The sequence below is a fragment of the Citrus clementina genome, unplaced genomic scaffold, assembly GCF_000493195.1.
Source record: "Citrus clementina cultivar Clemenules unplaced genomic scaffold, Citrus_clementina_v1.0 scaffold_6, whole genome shotgun sequence".
Lineage (NCBI taxonomy): Eukaryota > Viridiplantae > Streptophyta > Magnoliopsida > Sapindales > Rutaceae > Citrus > Citrus x clementina.
Window position 1 is genome coordinate 22,228,974 of NW_006262139.1, and position 16,020 is coordinate 22,244,993.

The 16,020-nt window shown below is 35.6% G+C and overlaps 3 protein-coding genes across 12 annotated transcripts; 2 read left to right on the plus strand and 1 right to left on the minus strand.

Moving 5' to 3' along the window:
• Nucleotides 1-261: 261 nt before the first annotated feature.
• On the plus strand, nucleotides 262-2,051 carry LOC18039294 (HMG-Y-related protein B). The gene is made up of 2 exons (XM_006430509.2): nucleotides 262-500; nucleotides 1,380-2,051. The coding sequence occupies exons 1-2, from the start codon at nucleotides 450-452 to the stop codon at nucleotides 1,881-1,883; spliced, it is 555 nt and encodes a 184-aa protein (XP_006430572.1). The 5' UTR covers nucleotides 262-449; the 3' UTR covers nucleotides 1,884-2,051.
• Nucleotides 2,052-5,167: 3,116 nt separating this feature from the next.
• LOC18038328 (DNA repair protein RAD4) lies at nucleotides 5,168-12,347 on the minus strand. 5 transcript variants are annotated; one of them, XM_006430510.2, is made up of 14 exons: nucleotides 12,171-12,342; nucleotides 11,994-12,053; nucleotides 11,773-11,876; nucleotides 11,202-11,516; nucleotides 10,997-11,089; nucleotides 10,627-10,719; nucleotides 10,426-10,527; nucleotides 9,799-9,848; nucleotides 8,765-9,538; nucleotides 7,679-8,015; nucleotides 7,383-7,577; nucleotides 7,137-7,289; nucleotides 6,436-6,645; nucleotides 5,168-5,777 (listed from the first exon to the last, which is right to left on the minus strand). In XM_006430510.2, exons 1-14 carry the CDS (start codon nucleotides 12,214-12,216, stop codon nucleotides 5,385-5,387), a joined length of 2,925 nt encoding a protein of 974 aa, XP_006430573.1. In that variant the 5' UTR covers nucleotides 12,217-12,342; the 3' UTR covers nucleotides 5,168-5,384. The 5 variants fall into 5 exon arrangements, with proteins under 5 accessions (XP_006430573.1, XP_024037763.1, XP_024037764.1 ...); XM_024181996.1 differs by lacking the exon at nucleotides 5,168-5,777 and adding an exon at nucleotides 6,742-6,866 and having other exon boundaries at nucleotides 6,554-6,645; nucleotides 12,171-12,347; XM_024181995.1 differs by lacking the exon at nucleotides 11,994-12,053 and having other exon boundaries at nucleotides 12,171-12,341.
• A 1,595-nt stretch (nucleotides 12,348-13,942) lies between these two features.
• Nucleotides 13,943-15,983, plus strand: LOC18038329 (psbQ-like protein 3, chloroplastic). Of its 6 annotated transcripts, XM_006430512.2 has the most exons (4): nucleotides 13,949-13,989; nucleotides 14,140-14,249; nucleotides 14,439-14,957; nucleotides 15,521-15,983. In XM_006430512.2, exons 3-4 carry the CDS (start codon nucleotides 14,499-14,501, stop codon nucleotides 15,614-15,616), a joined length of 555 nt encoding a protein of 184 aa, XP_006430575.2. In that variant the 5' UTR covers nucleotides 13,949-13,989; nucleotides 14,140-14,249; nucleotides 14,439-14,498; the 3' UTR covers nucleotides 15,617-15,983. The 6 variants fall into 6 exon arrangements, with proteins under 6 accessions (XP_006430574.2, XP_006430575.2, XP_024037396.1 ...); XM_006430511.2 differs by lacking the exon at nucleotides 14,140-14,249 and having other exon boundaries at nucleotides 13,943-13,989; XM_024181628.1 differs by lacking the exon at nucleotides 14,140-14,249 and having other exon boundaries at nucleotides 14,434-14,957.
• Nucleotides 15,984-16,020: the final 37 nt, after the last annotated feature.

Genomic DNA, 16,020 nt, shown 5'->3' on the forward strand with positions numbered 1-16,020 from the left:
ATTACGTGTCAAGAGGGGACCATTAAACCCCACGACAAAAAACCTAATGAAAAGCTAACCTCATGTAATGGATAATCCCGTAATTTCAAACCACAAAAAAACTAATAATAAGCACTCGCCACGTCATCCATCCGGGTGAACCCATCAGGACAAAACATGAACCGTCAGATCATCATCCAATGATTCACTTCCAGCCGTCTATTGCATCAGTTCAAGAGAATATGTCATCAGCCCCCTCTCATAAATCCCGTCTCTCAAAATCATTATCTTTTTGAGTTTTAATTCACGCAAACAAAAATCAACGGGTTTTCTGTTAGTTATTGAATTGAAGCTGGTGGTGACTCGGTGATCTGGTGACTCAGTGACATAGTGGACTCAGTGAGTGAATTTTTTTTAATTTTTTTTTGAAAAGAAAAAAAAAATAATTGGCGTGAAAATCAGAAGAAACAATGGCAGCTGAGGAGATTAATAAGCTACCAACACTGCCTCCATATCCTCAGGTAAATCATAACTCTTCTAATTAACTAAAAATTAGAACTTTTAGCAGTTATTGATCTGAGTTGTTTTCATCTTGGTTAGTTTTAGTTTTTTTCCCTTTTTTCTTTAAATTCTGGCTACGGACTACTGAGAGAAAATAAAAATAAAAAATTGTTTTTAAAAAATGGAGAAAAATTTTACTGGTGTACATTTCTTGGATGTTAATACAAAGATGACTTTTTTTATTTTTACTCTTTAGTTTTGTTTGTATTTCACAGTTTTGTCTTAATTGAGCTATAATTCGAGTACTATGAGAATTATTCTCAATCTTTGATATGCAAAAATATTAGATGGGCAATTCTACATTTAAAAAATTAAATTTTTTTTTTTTTGGCTTAGTGACAACTGACAAATGACTTTCAATTACTTAGCATGTCTGTCTTTTTTTTTTTTTTTGTTGAGATTTTAAGAGATTTGTTGCGAATTCTGGGAGATGCCAATTTTATTTCAATTCCCATTTACATGTTTTAATCCATAATTAAGTTTTTCCCTCCTTCTAAAAAAGGATTCATTGACCTTAAAGTGCAGTGTAATTTAGCTGATGCAGTGTTTTAGATAGATGTTTGATTGGAACTGTGATACAGATTTTGCGTCAGCCAGGGAAAGCCTTGTTATTCATTGCTTCATTACTTCTTATTTTATGTTCTTCCCCTTAAAATTTGTATTAGTGAAAAAAAAAAAAAGAGTGGTTTTATTCCAGCTTATTTGGATTTATTTTCGCGGTTTTAGTTGTGTGTTCATTTTGTGTATACAGTTTCTAAATCACAGTTTTTATTTTCATGAACGAAAAACTCTCATTTGTTTTTCTATTGTGATTATGTTTGCATTTTGTTATTACATAGATGATTTCGTCAGCTATTGAAGCACTGAATGAGAGTAATGGCTCAAACAAGACATCAATTTCGAAATACATTGAATCGAAATATGGGCACTTGCCAGCTGGGCACACAACACTCTTATCGCACCACCTAAACAGAATGAAGGAAACTGGGGAGCTGGTGTTTTGGAAAAACAATTACATGAAACATGATCCTAATGCACCACCAAGGCGTGGCCGTGGCAGACCGCCCAAGACAAAGGTTCCAATGCCAGGAGGCTCAGATTCGTCTCCAGCAAGGCCCAGGGGACGCCCACCAAAGGACCCCAGTGCTTCTCCGAAGCCAGTGAAACCTAAGGTTGCAACAGGGAGTGGGAAGCCAAGGGGACGTCCGAGAAAGATGGCAAGGCCCTCCGGTGGGATTAGTGGAACTGCTACAACTACAGCAACTGTGACAGGGACTGGAAGGGGTAGAGGTCGGCCTCCAAAGGTGAAGCCTCAATTCAATGAAATGAGTGTTGAACACTAGGACATCTCACATTTAACGGCGGCGGCGGCGGTTGCTTACTGCTTTGTTGTTTGCATGGTTGTAGAATTTGGTGACGTTGTTAGCTTCGTTATTGTTATTGTGTTGTAAGTGAAATGTAGAATTGGATGATGTAGTTGATATCGAGGCTTTGATTGGTTTCTTACTTGACGCAGAGGATGATTGATACTAATGATGGTTTGGGTTAATTCTGTCGTTTTCTCTTAATGTTATTCAGCTTGAAACATTGACTTCATGAAACTGATTGTGACACTTGATTTTCTGGTCGAATTTTCAAGTTATTTAGCCTGAGATGAGAGCCTTAGACGCAAAGGTATCATTCATTGGGTCATTTTTCGTTACATCATTGACTTGGATTTTGGGATTTTGATCATGACACTCTGGCGTAAAAGGTAATCAGACAAGAATTTATGATTATAATTGGTGAGGATGATTTGAATTTAATTGCGTGCCATCAGCCAGGCCAGCAACAGCAGCAAGAACCTCGTACTGGGTTTGAGTTGGACAAGCCAATAGCAACAGACACTCCAAACTTTCATGGATCTTATTTTGTTTTGTGTACCGTCATCTTCAGTGCTCTTGCTCACCGATTACTTCAAGTGGGTCACACACTGGCACTCCCATCACAATCAGACTTGGTGGGACGTGGGAGCAAGTGTTGGAAAACGAATGTGAATAATTTGAAATCATTCCCAGTATGGTTTTGAATAAATTGCTAAAGTTAATTCATGAATCATGTAGAGTTTATAAAATTTATTGGATCAAAAGGTCGTAGCACTCGTGAGTTGCCACACACATGAATATAGAGGGCGTGTGTTCGATTCCTCTTACGCAGACTCTGAAAATACTACTCTCTTAGTAAATTATGAATAGACATATCTTCTTGATATTAATATTAATAGAGTAGACATATTAATATATATGATCAAATATTTGACTTGTGCCATAATCTCATAATATGTTTGATTTAGATTGATTGCAATAGATATCTATGGGTGGTTCTAGTAGACAACGGACCACACTAGCCATTTTTAATTTATCTAAGTCCAAGGCTCGTAAAGCAATCCTGTCATTGTTTTGCATGTGTAAGCAATGTAGTCAGTTATCCGGAGTCAAAGCATCAAATATTTTAGAGTATCGACTTTAATTCATTTTCTTCCCTTTTTCTTCTCGCCATTGACAATAAGAGTTGCTTTACAAGTACAACAGCAGCTAATTATATAAATAAATATATATATATATATTCTCATTCTAGATGTCCGCATTTATTTTAATGCGGACATATTTTAAAACCGTACGATTTAAGAGTGTTGGTTACTGAATGAATTATAAAATCGTACGTTTTTAAAGAATTAAAAACTAACTCTCTTAAATTCTGCGATTTTAAAATGTGTCTGAATAAAAAATAAACGAGGACACCTGCAATAGGAAAAGATATATATATATATATATATATATATATATATATATATATATATATATATATATATATGATTATGCTACGGTGCAACTGTGGTACCGTGCCACAGTTACATCCAGCCGTTGGATGCACTTGGATTTGGTGGAGTCTATTAAAATCTAACGGCTGAATACAATTGTGGTATAATACTACAATTGCATCACAGTTTCCCTATATATATATTGTAGGCAACAACAACTAAGTTCAACTTGATGTGACTTCAGGTATGTTGGAAGTGAGGAGATCTGGGTGATGCGCCTGACTTATCCAAGACCTGATAATTTGACTGCGTAAAGGTCATCAACAAAATCTTTTATTCCGAGTGATATAGATCCCATTTCATTTAATTTGTAGATCTTACTCCTAGGACTCATTAGACCTATCAAATAGCATGCCATGGCTGGTCGGACGCACCAGAAGAGTATGTTGAGGCGGTCTTACAATGGTGCCCCCCCCCCGTCCCACGCACATCTTTCTCCTTGGAAATAAGAATAAATGGGCCACTTTGTGATGGAAAAAATGCTTACGTGGACTGGGCATACTGTTCCACTGTTCCAGCAAATCTATCAGTGATTCACTAATTTTTGCACCACTTCAATACCCTGCCCCAAGAAGATTTTTTATTGTGATTGAGGGAAACCCCACTTCACACCTATTCTGTTGTCATTTCCAAGTTATTTAACATCTTTTTTGGTTGTCATCGTCGAATAAAGTAATTAGTAATTGTTTGTTTCCATTCCACATAGAAACAAAGGCAACACAAGTTAAATTGTTGTAAGATACTAAGATCCAAACTCCGCAAACTTCCATTTCATTGCTTTGTTATTCAGTCACACTGCTGCTCCCCACCCAGCTCGGAAAGGGGTCACTTGGCTCCTATTTATTTCTCAAAGACCAAAGCACTATGAAAAATATCTACTTTCTATTTTGTGTTTTCTTGTCAATGCAGAGTTTTATCATCTACTGTAGATTTTAAAATATATTCAGGTTATTTATAATCACTCATAAATCATATACATTAGAGAAATTTACAACCGTCCACCTATTTGTTTTGTCTTTTTCAAAAATACACAAACACTTTTTTTTTTTTTCAGCGCGCCACCTGAAGTTTACTTTTTGTTGCATTCGTCCACTTCCGTCTAATTTCCGTTAATGAATTTAACGGAATGACCTTTTTACCCTTCAAAATTACAATTTAACCTAAAATAAATAGAAATTAGAGATAAATTGGATGGATTTAATTTTTTTCAAAGGTGGATGCTAGAAATTAGAGGAAAATAATGTTTGTTGCTTGCTAAATTTAAAAAATTTATATTTATTTTTTTAGAGAAAAATAGTGTTTATTACTTGCTAAATTTAGAAAATTTGTATTTATTTTTTTGTGTATTTATTTTTTTGTCTCTCAAAAAAATAAATACAAATTTTCTAAATTTATCAAGCAACAAACGCTATTTTCCTCCAATTTCTAGCATCCACCTTTGAAAAAAATTAAATCCATCCAATTTATCTCCAATTTCCATTTATTTTGGGTTAAATTATAATTTTGAGGGGTAAAAAGGTCATTTCGTTAACATTCCGTTAAATCCACTAACGGAAATTTGACGGAAGTGGATGAATGCAACCAAAAACAAACTTCAGGTGGCGCGCTGCAAAAAAAAAAAGTGTTTGTGTATTTTTGAAAAATACAAAACAAACAGGTGGACGAGTGTAAATTTCCCTATACATTAATTAAGTTCAAACCTTTTTACATATTATACAAGTTTGAATTTAAAAATATTTGTTCTTTTATAATTAAAGCAATATCCGCTATAAGTTTCTCTGTAAATTCAATAAAAAAGACAAAAACAAAAAATTCAGCTTTGCTATGCTAATTTACAAGACTAATCAAAAGCTTCTGTTATTAGTAATAAATAGTGAGTGCTATTACCTGAGAAGAGACAACACCCGGACCTAAAATGTAGCCTGATTGCTTAGGTTGCTTCGACATATCATGTTGGGGTTAAACCAAAATAGCAAAAGCAGTGCTATAACTCCTCCACTTGGATTGTGAAGCCACAATGACATCGCTTCGTTGTTACAGAGTTCTCCTCATCAAAACTTTGATCCTCTATCAAATATACATGTTCATGCTCCTCTGATTGGAAGGGAGAAGGAGCATGCAATTTAGTGTCACCTCTATCTACTTGGTTTGGAGATTGCCAATCATTCTGACTACTGTCAACCCCAACATTTGAATTAGTTTTCTTCACGTTTTGGAAATTGCTGGATGATTGTGAAGTTGAATTGTTCCCATAGCAGTTGTTTAACCTTTGTCGAGTTACAATGGATGACAGAAGCTGATACCACCTAGAAGTAGCTTGTGCTTCCCTTCTTTTCTTCTCCTCAGCTTCTCTTTTCTCCTCTTCTTCTGCATATGCCTAGAACAAGTAATCAACATTTTTTATTTTTAAGATGGTCTTCTACTCAATGGCTTAGAACTCGGTAAAACACAGGATGATATCACTACTAGTTACAACTGCAGAAACCTTCTCAACACTAGGCATTTCATTGCAAAAAATAACGTAAGCCATATATTGATACGATATATGTATGTATAATCATTTTCAGGTACAGATACCCACATTAGTCCGAACTAAAGAAGAATTATATGTGTATATAGATAGAGAGAGAGAGTATTGTATTCTATTAAGGGATCCAGCACTTTAACTAAAGTGCGGGATCCCAATTGGAGCCATTGGCTCATTGCTTTTTCATTTTAAAATCTGCTAATAATAGGGCCCACCCTGTGCAGATTTTAATCAAATGGCTCCAATTGAGATCCCGCACTTTAGTTAAAGTGCGGGATCCCTTAATTGAACAAAACTCTGTGTGCGTATGTGTATATCTATACACACACAAATACATAAATGCAACAACTATATCATGGTAAAAGTCTAAACTTTCAGTAATGAAGGGAAAAGTTATAAAACCATTCAATGGATTTCTCTTATTTTACTAACTCCTGAGCATTTAGTGAAAGTTTCAAATTTCACAAGAAAACATGCATTTCAAACACGAAGTCCAGATATATTTTACCTCTAGTATTGTATCCTTGAACTCGGCACACACCACAATACCATCAAAGACAGGAGTAGAGCGACCATTTCTGAATTCAAAGCCAACCATGGCAGGTGCAGAATCAATTTCCAGTCTCTTGGCCACAGAATATACCCTTGGCAACCTTAAGTGTACTGTTCCTGGTGGAAGGCATTTCTCAGACCACACGTCAACTTGACCACGCTCATTCTAGAAATCAAAATAGAGGTCAGATTTCAGTGATAGTACAGCTGCCTATAGAACTTAAACAAGCAAACAAACAGGCATGAATCTTTGAAGTCTTACTGTTTTGTGGAAAATAATCAGGGCGTCGAGGAAGATTTTTCCAATTGTACTTGTATTATATTGAATATCTTTGCAGCCCTTAGAGGTTTTGACTGAGTGGCTTTCAAGCGGCTTTCTTTAGCCAGCTGCCCAAGTTCAGGGGGAGGTAGAGGGCTAAAAACAATTGATTTGGGCTTACCCACTCTATTTTTTTCCTTTTTAAAAAAAATAAAAATATTGAATATCTTTGTGTCTTGGCCTCCATGTTTCTCTGATTTTATACCAGCTTTCTCTACTTTTGAGGGCGAAAATTTAACCATGCACATGCAAATTCCATGCAATTTATGTCCCATCTCACATATTTTATTTACTACAAAATAAATTACATTGTAATTCATGGAGTAGTAGCAACTCACCCTTGGCACAATCCCATTAACAGCACTTGGGAGACGTAATGGTTCCAATTGCCACTTCCCATATAGTTCAATATTTCCTCTAGCATCAACCTCATCATAATCCTCAGGTTCAAAATCTTGTCCTTTCTTGGATTTTGAAGAATTTTTTATTACCTGAAGGAAATATATTAGTGTAAATGAAACCACAGTAAAACAATCAGCTATCATACGCACTCATGCAAAAGTATCCCATCAGCCAGAGCAAACCTTCACAGGAACCTCATTAGCTTTAACCTGTAATGCTTCCCGAAGCCACCTTTCTTTTGTCTTGAGTGTTTGGACACAACTCCTAGGATAAACGGCATGTCCAGAACAGAAACCCAGAATGGGACCCTTTGGATAAAGTATCTGATACTTATTAAGCCACCTTTCAATAACATATAATTGATGGTTTTTATAGGCCTGCAAAAGTAATATTTAATTACTGTTAGAACAACTTCTAGAACCATGCTAATTAAACAATATCAATTCACTGTTCCCTAAAACTAGATGAAAAACTACACCTGTTGATTGGTAGGCAGAGGCTCAGTTAGAGCCCTAGTTTCCAACTCCATATCCTCAAGAGAATTCCTGTCAGCAACAAAAGAATCCTTTGCAGAAGACTCTACATTAAGGTCTGAATCCCCATACAAGCTGACATGATTAGGGAAACTATCTCGATACGGGTAATTGGATGTTTTCAATGCTTCAAGTATATTGGAGGCATTAACATGTCTCTTTTCCATTTGGGTCATACCTCCAGTTGCTCCCGACTCTAACTCCCTCAATGGAGCCAAAACTGCATCCCACCAAGCAGAATTAACTCGTTTTGGCGCTATCCTGTACCACTTCATACAGTACCTGTAGAATGACATATCAGTAACTCCTCTTTCTAATGAGGAAAGAAATAGGTTGGCTATACATTTTAAGCTGCTCCATGGATATATTCTAATTAATAGTTTTTAAACTGAACAGAAAACTTCTAAAGGACACAAAGAGCAAACTGGATAAAAATTATATAGAATGCCTAGGGGTATCAACATCATGTGACAAATAATTATCAAATGTCCCTGAAATTTAAGTGGGGATCTAACATCGTCTTTGCAGCTAAGACAGAGAGAATTTTCTTCCATACAGTTGATGGTGCCTGGAAGTTTTGACAAACAGATAAACTTGTATACGATAAATAAAGGGGAAAAGGATTACAAAGGTGAACCAGAGGTCCAAAAATTAAGATCTGAACAGTAAGATTTATACCAGTCTCACAGTAAAATGATGCATCCTAACTTAACTAATTCTTATTTTTTATATATATATTAGACACATGTTCATGAAAGTAGCAAACACAAACATTCTCTAGCTTCAGCGATTTATTATCACATCTCACTAAAGTCCCGATGTTGTTCTACACTTGCCAGTAAGCTAATGAGAAAGATAGCATTACTACAGATATGTTAGCTTCAAATTAAACATGCCCCCATCCACAAGGCTGGCAATGCACCTATAGTCAAGCAGTCGATTACTATTAAAGTTATGCTTAATTAGAAAACAACTGCAGATTATAATTTCAAACATGCAAAACAATTAAGTAATCATGGACAACGCATAACCTGCGGGTCACATCTTTAGCTCCACAACCAGCAAAAGCAACTATATATCTTAAAGATGTTTTGCATGCAGCTGCTGCAGCTTCTACCTTCTGCTCCCCATCGATGATTGCATTGGCAGCATCAACATGCACCCATTTTCCTGTCAAGTTCTCACCACTGCAGTATACTTCTGCCCAATACAGTGGAGCTCCTACTTTTCTTGATCCAACTGCTGTTGATATTCCCAGGCAAGAAGTTGAAGATTCTCCGCTTTCAATTTTTTTCAGTCTCTTAACTGAAAGGACAGTTGAGGAATTACTATTCAAGTCCTTCACATCTGAACATATGTTGCTTTTACTAGTGGCAACATTTGTTGCAGAAAGAGCCATTTCCAACTGCATCTCGAACTCAAGATCCCCTTTCCTTTTCAAAGCCTGAGATTTTTCCTTAGGATGACATGCTTCAGAGATATCACTACATGCCATGGAAGATGATGGATCCAAATTTCTACTACTCAACTCACAGGAAACAGGAGATTTTTTAGATTGAGTGTTGTTGCTTTTTGGACTGCTATACTTACATTCAGGCAAACCCTTTGAAGAAGTTTCACATACATTCTCCTTTTTGTCGCATGAAAATGATTTAACAGGAGATGCCAAAACCTCTTCTGGTTTGGCAACCATGAGTGTTGGAGCATTGAATATTCCCCCACCTACTCTGCTACTATCTTGATTTGAAGAAACATTTTTGTCAGCCTCAGGTTTCAAGGATGCAACATCCAAAATGGAGACAAATCTGAAAAATATCTCAATATAAGATTAAAAGTAACATAGCCTCTAAAAATAAAAAGAAAATAGCTTAACAGACTGTTTAGGATCAAAATAAAAGGAATTATAACAAAGGACCTCTTTCAAGGAATAAGTATCGTCTTGAAGGACTTATTCTTGAGAGAGAGAGAGAGAGAGAGTCAACGAAAAAAAGATTAACAATAATTAAAAAAAAATTTATTTATCAGCAAACATGCCATGCCTTTCACAATTTTAGTATAACCATACCGGGTTGTTAGCTTCAAAGCTCTAAACAATGCCACAGATAATGCTGCTATCTGCAAGAAAACTTATTTCTAATAAATAAAAGAGTGCAAAACAGTAATATTCCTGAAATATTTAAGCAGACTGACAGAAAGGCAAAGCAAAAAGAAATTCGGTTTCCAACTCAGGTACAGAGACCAAGCGATGAATTAAACCCAATGGCGGACAAACCAAACTGAGATGAATAAAGAAAGAGACTCAAGAGTCTTCAACTAAGAAGGTATTAGGTTAATGAGTGGCAAACACAAAGTCTGCGAAGCAGTGCTCCAATTACTGATGGCTTTTGGTCACTTCACATATTTTTTCTCTCCATCCCACCTTTTTTTCGAATAACTATATTTGCAATGCATATATCACTTTGTTTCCCATTTCACTTTACATTGTGCATATACTAGCCTCCAAGGAATGATATTTATCATTTAGTAGAAGAGAACTACGAAACAAAAAATAATCACAATAAAAATAACACAGCAAGAAATTAAACCAGTCCTGATAAAGGCCACCTTTTTTTATCACATCCAATACTATATCAAAAGTTATTAGTTGAAAAAAATCACTTTTTTTTCCCCAATAAAAAGAGAAGAAAACTACCTCCTCCGGGGTGCCTTCACGACTTTCAAGAGCATGGGCCAAAGCTGAATGAAATGATCTCCTGGTACTAACCGAGCTTCTAACATGAAAGTTGTCATGGAACTGCAAGTTTTACACAAAAACATCTAGAAGATGGTGCGATAAATCATGAAAATATAACCAAAGACAGCTGGTTCAGGGCAAGGATAGATATAGCCATACCCAACTGACAATAGGAGATAAGGCATTGGCTGTGAGTTTTGAGACTTCGGATATTTTCAACAAGTATGATGGCAGAAGAGAAAGTAGAGAAGCCTGCCGTGACAATAAAGTTTCATAAGGAAAAAAAAACTCTTTATCTTCTTCCATTTCAATGTAGGCAGCACATGCAGCCACAGATGTATAGTGGTAAGAGAGAGAAAATAAAAAATTAAGAGAGAGAAAATGAAAAATCACTCTTTATCTTCTATTTCAATTTATGCTGTGTTTGCAACTGCACACGTAAGAGATTTTACAAATAACCGAGTATGAATTTTTCGGGGAAGCTATTGAAATGAAGTTTGTCATAAGCTCAAAGTATACCAAACTCAACCTGAATAAGAGGATCATCGCAAACAGAATCAATTAACCTGCCCCTTGCAAGTAAGCAGAGTAAATGAACCTTGTGCACGAGCTCAGCCAATTCCTGTAGCAAAAAGAAGAAACTCCCTGGTTCATTCCACAAAGCTGTAAAATTATACTACTGAAAAAATGACATCTCAGTCATGCCCAATGCTATCCAAAGAAGGGTGCTTGACCTTATCTTCTGCAGAAGCTCGGCGAACAGGCTTCTTTGTAACAGAATCAGCTGCATCAAATTCAATCGTGACACCCTTAATGTCACTTTCTGGATGATTTTCTTTGGAACATGCAACAGGAATTGATCCATCTTCCCAATCTGAATCGTACATTTCCTCCCCACCATCCAAAACATTGTCCTGAAGTCTTCCCTCATCGACCTCCCTTAACGTGTTTCCCATTGCATCTCTGCTACACCCATGAGCATCTACATCACTCCAAGTAACTCTTTTATCCACCTCTTGTTTCCCACTTACTTTTAACACACTCGTAGGCTGAAAAGACAACAACAAAAAACTGAAAAATTAAAGTTATAAATCAAAAAATTATTCCAGGGCATTTACTTCACAACCCCCAAAAATTTCTATACACAGAAACAAAAGAAAAAGAAATTGCCTTCAAATTCTAAACTAGCTTTAGGGAAACAACAAATCAAGCTCCTAAGAGGGCAAAAGAAACTGATACATCATGTGAAATTACAGAGCTAACCAATCAAATAACAATAATAATAAGAATAAGAATGAAACTTACCAAGCCAACAGCACAATCTTGTTTCTTACTACGTGATGAGCTACGAGCGTTGACACGTCTAAGAAATTTACCAACTCCTTCTCGTGATGTCTCAGCAAGTGTTCCTAAAATATAGTACCAATTTCTATTGAATTAAGTTCATCAAGTTTGTTGCTTTGTGGGCAATCATCTGATTTTTTTTTTTTAAAAAAGAAATGCTTTTAGAGAAAGTGAAACAAAACCAGTCTCATTGTGGCTACTTTCTGAATCACGCAGTGCCCCTCTAACTGTACTCTCCTTCCCTAATTAATTTAAACCACAGTTTATCGTTCAGTAAATTAGAGAAAAACAATGTGGAAAAGCAAAAGGCGAATGAGAATTTTGGGGTTTTTAACGAAGTAAAGAGAAAAGAGAGTGACCTGAAGCTTGATCTTTCTGCGTCTTAGAATCTTGTCTGGTCCGCATTTTGTCGAATTAGAGGAGTCGCTCGCGCCTAAAACTGTTTACTGCTGTTGAGGGTTTTAATTTTGTAGTACATACTAGGAAGAGAATTATCACAAATCTCCCCCATTGTTTTCCAAATATCTCCTCAAGAGAATAAAATTACATAAATGGTAAAATATCCCCTGTCGACTAGAGCTGGCAAAATTTGACACGACCCGATTACCCGACACGAACACGACATAAATAAATGGGTATGGGTCATCAAATTTAACACGATTATTAAATGGGTCGGGTCCGGGTCAACACGATTTTTTTCCGTGTCGGGTTTGGGTTAAAATTATTGACCCATTTACCCGATCAATGACCCGATTATATTTTCTATTTTAAAATAATTTACATATTCTTATAATTAAAACTCAAATATTAGAGATGATTTTCTTTTTTTTTATTCTTTAAAAGGGTGAATATAAACACAATGTTTTATTTATAAAATTTTACATACATTTAGAGCTTCAATAGTGTAAATGTGTAAAAATTGATAGACATGTATATTTTATAATATTGATATATAATATTATATATATATATATAAAATTAAAACTCAATAGTGTACATGTGTAATATATTGGTAGATATGTATATTTTATAATATCGATAAATTATGTATGTATGTATGTATGTATGTATGTATGTATTTATGTACATACGTATGTATGATAGTGTGTAAATATTTGATGTAACTTTTGTTCAATATATAGATATTAAACGGGTTATTGGGTAACCCGGTTATTTTTCTGTGTCGGGTTTGGGTCTCAATATTTTGACACGATTAATAAATGGGTCGGGTTTGGGTCGACCTAAATTTGACACGACACGAAGCTGACACGACACGAACACGACCCGATGACCCATTTTGCCAGCTCTACTGTCGACCATGGTTAAACAACACATCAAGTAATTTGAGCAAAATGACCTAACAATTATTGAGGAAACGTAATTAACTGTAGAACAATCAAATACACAAAGTCAAAGCTACATATGTAAATCACAAATTTGACCACTAATCTTCAATCTTTTAATTAAATTAAATAATAATAAAACAAATATGTTGTTTCATTAAATTAAAAGAAAAGCATTGAGTAAGAATTATCTAAGCATATTAAAATAGCATAACTGATCTTATAATCTACAATTTCAGCACTTTTAAGTAATCATTTGTAATAATAGATTAACCAAAATCAACATAATAAAAGTAAAATATGACAATGTATTTTTTTTTTATATTTTAAGTTTTTATTAACAAATTTTAAAGAAGCCAAGTACACATACCATATTCATTTTATTGTAATTTCCGATGTACTAAGACACAATCGAAGTCATTATTTTTCTACTAAAGTATTGAAAATCCACTACCCTCTCAAACACAATAAATAATAGTAATGCCACTCTTATCTATACTTTGTAATAGGAAGTTGTAGTTAACATTTCCAAGGGTCTCTAAAGTGAATGTTCACATCTAATCATGTCATAAATTGCTTTCATATAAAGTTACCGAAATGCTATTGACTCCCTTGCATGTAAATAAACAGTGGATTAACAACTGGGGAGTGGTTTGCTTATAGATATATTTTTGTTCTCTACATGAAATTTTGGCAAAATCTAAAGGAGATATGTGATAATGTTCATTCTAATAGCATGTAATGGGTTCAAGAATTGTTGGGTAAGGCAAGAAAGAGGATATGTCATGTGCTTCTTTGGCTTCCCAACTTCAGAGCATATAACAGCCAGCAACAGGTATCTCCCTCTCTCTCTTTCCATAAACATACACCTATTAATAAGTTATTTGAAAAGTTCAAATGGGTTTTGGTCTGCCTATTGAATTGATAAAAGCAATTCTTTCTATCTGTTTCATTTCTCCAGAAAACTTGTCTCTTTTCTGGGCAGATAAATGTCGAATTTTTCTGTGAATTCAAGTTCATCCTTCACGGCGGAATTGTATTTGTTTTTTGAAGTCGCTCATTATGAAATCCATAACATCAGCATACATCAATTAGGTGAAGTTGTATTATTGTCCAATTATTGCTATTAGATAATTACCTCGGATTTGGCAGTTAATTTCCAATTTTGTTTTCTGTATGACAACCAGATGTTCTTCTGCAATAACTCTTAGTATCATTCTCTTTGGCACATGCTTTCTGCAAGATGAATATTCTCATTGATAAGTGTTTCTTTTTTCAGCTCAGATGCTTTCGGACTACATAATATGAGCAACTGAGTTGTACTAGTAGAGTTTCGAGAGGGATATGGCGTTGAAACCATTGGTCTCAAAATGTACTTTACCACGCCTATACCCAACCTTCACATGCTATCAGCAACCGGCCTGTCGCTCCAAAGGGATGCCTCAGAATGTCCTCCAATGTAATATCCGTCGACGAATAGGAGTTATAGCAGTAACGGCATCAACACTGTTGGCAAGGGAAGCAATTTTCAGAGAAGATATTGCCAATGCCTTTGAATTTAGAATGGTGGCTCCTGATCAGACTGTTGAACAGGCAGAAAGTGGAATTAGATATCATGCACAATCTTTATTGCATGTAAAAGCTCTGTTAGAATCAGAGTCATGGAGTGAAGCACAGAAGGCATTACGAGCAAGCTCGGCTTCCTTGAAACAGGATATTTATACCTTAATCAACAACAAACCAGCCACTGAGAGGCCTCAGCTGCGAAAGCTTTATTCTGACCTCTTCAACGGTGTCGCCAAAGTAAGATGTTTACTTTCATTTGTCTGTCCTTGCATGCCATTACTATGTGCCAATCCAGTGCTCTAGTTTTGGGTTCCCAGAAGCTTAAGATAAGATTCATTGCAACACTAGTCTAACACATTTTTTACATGCCCTGTTTTCCTTTCAAGAAAGGTTAGATAGAAGCATGCTTATAAAGGATGATACTGAATCAAGTATATCAGGAAATTGATGATCTGTTTTCACTGGAATGGTTTTCTGAATCGTTATTTCCAGGTGATAATGCCATATCCCTATGGGTTTAGTCCTCTACGTTGTTTCCATATCCCCACCAAAATAGTTAATTCTATCCCGGTTACCGTTAAAGCTTAATTGTGAGAAGATGAACCAAATGATCACATTCAAACGCGCAATCTGAAAACCAGTCACTGGTGACGGTTAAAAGTCCATTGCTTATAGTTTTTATGTTTACCGATGACACTTCTGGATATTTTCTTTATGTTAATTATCACTTTCGCTGATCTCGTTTACATTGCGTGCTGTTAATCTTTACAAATTGACGGTTGTGTTGGTGACCATTGCAGCTAGATTACGCAGCAAGAGATAAAGACACATCGCGAGTTCATCAGTGCTATGAGAATGTTGTTGTCGCCCTTGATAGCATTTTATCTAGATTATAATTGACAACTGGTTCTTTTTTCCCCCCTTGATTTGGGACTTTTTTGCCAGAAGTGAAATGAATTTCATTGGCTGTAGCTCTTACTGCTAAGGCGTTGGAGAGAAAAAAAAAACTTATTTTAGATGTTGCCTTATTGCATTCCATTGATGCATTTTGGACATGTTATTATGTCAACTCAGTGACCCATCATCTCGTTCGGTTCATTATCATATCTACCGAGGGCAGCCGGTTTCAATGAACAAAAATAGATGACAAACAATATGGCCTAATTTTTAAGTTCAAACTATTTGTAATCACCTTCCTAATTCCTACTTCCTAGCTGGGGCACAGCAAAATTGTCGAAGCCTTGCAAAGTCCAACATGTTGAGTCAAGAGAGACGAACAAGTTTAAGAACAAGCCCTAAA

Coding starts and splice junctions, on each gene's coding strand:
- LOC18039294 (XM_006430509.2), top strand. CDS start 450: ATGGCAGCTGAGGAGATTAATAAGCTACCAACACTGCCTCCATATCCT. Junction 501..1,379: donor CACTGCCTCCATATCCTCAG/GTAAATCATAAC, acceptor GTTATTACATAG/ATGATTTCGTCAGCTATTGA.
- LOC18038328 (XM_006430510.2), bottom strand. CDS start 12,216: ATGCGGACCAGACAAGATTCTAAGACGCAGAAAGATCAAGCTTCAG. Junction 10,720..10,996: donor GCGATGATCCTCTTATTCAG/GTTGAGTTTGGT, acceptor TTGTCACGGCAG/GCTTCTCTACTTTCTCTTCT. Junction 9,849..10,425: donor GTGAAGGCACCCCGGAGGAG/GTAGTTTTCTTC, acceptor GTTTTCTTGCAG/ATAGCAGCATTATCTGTGGC.
- LOC18038329 (XM_006430511.2), top strand. CDS start 14,499: ATGGCGTTGAAACCATTGGTCTCAAAATGTACTTTACCACGCCTATAC. Junction 14,958..15,520: donor TCTTCAACGGTGTCGCCAAA/GTAAGATGTTTA, acceptor TGACCATTGCAG/CTAGATTACGCAGCAAGAGA.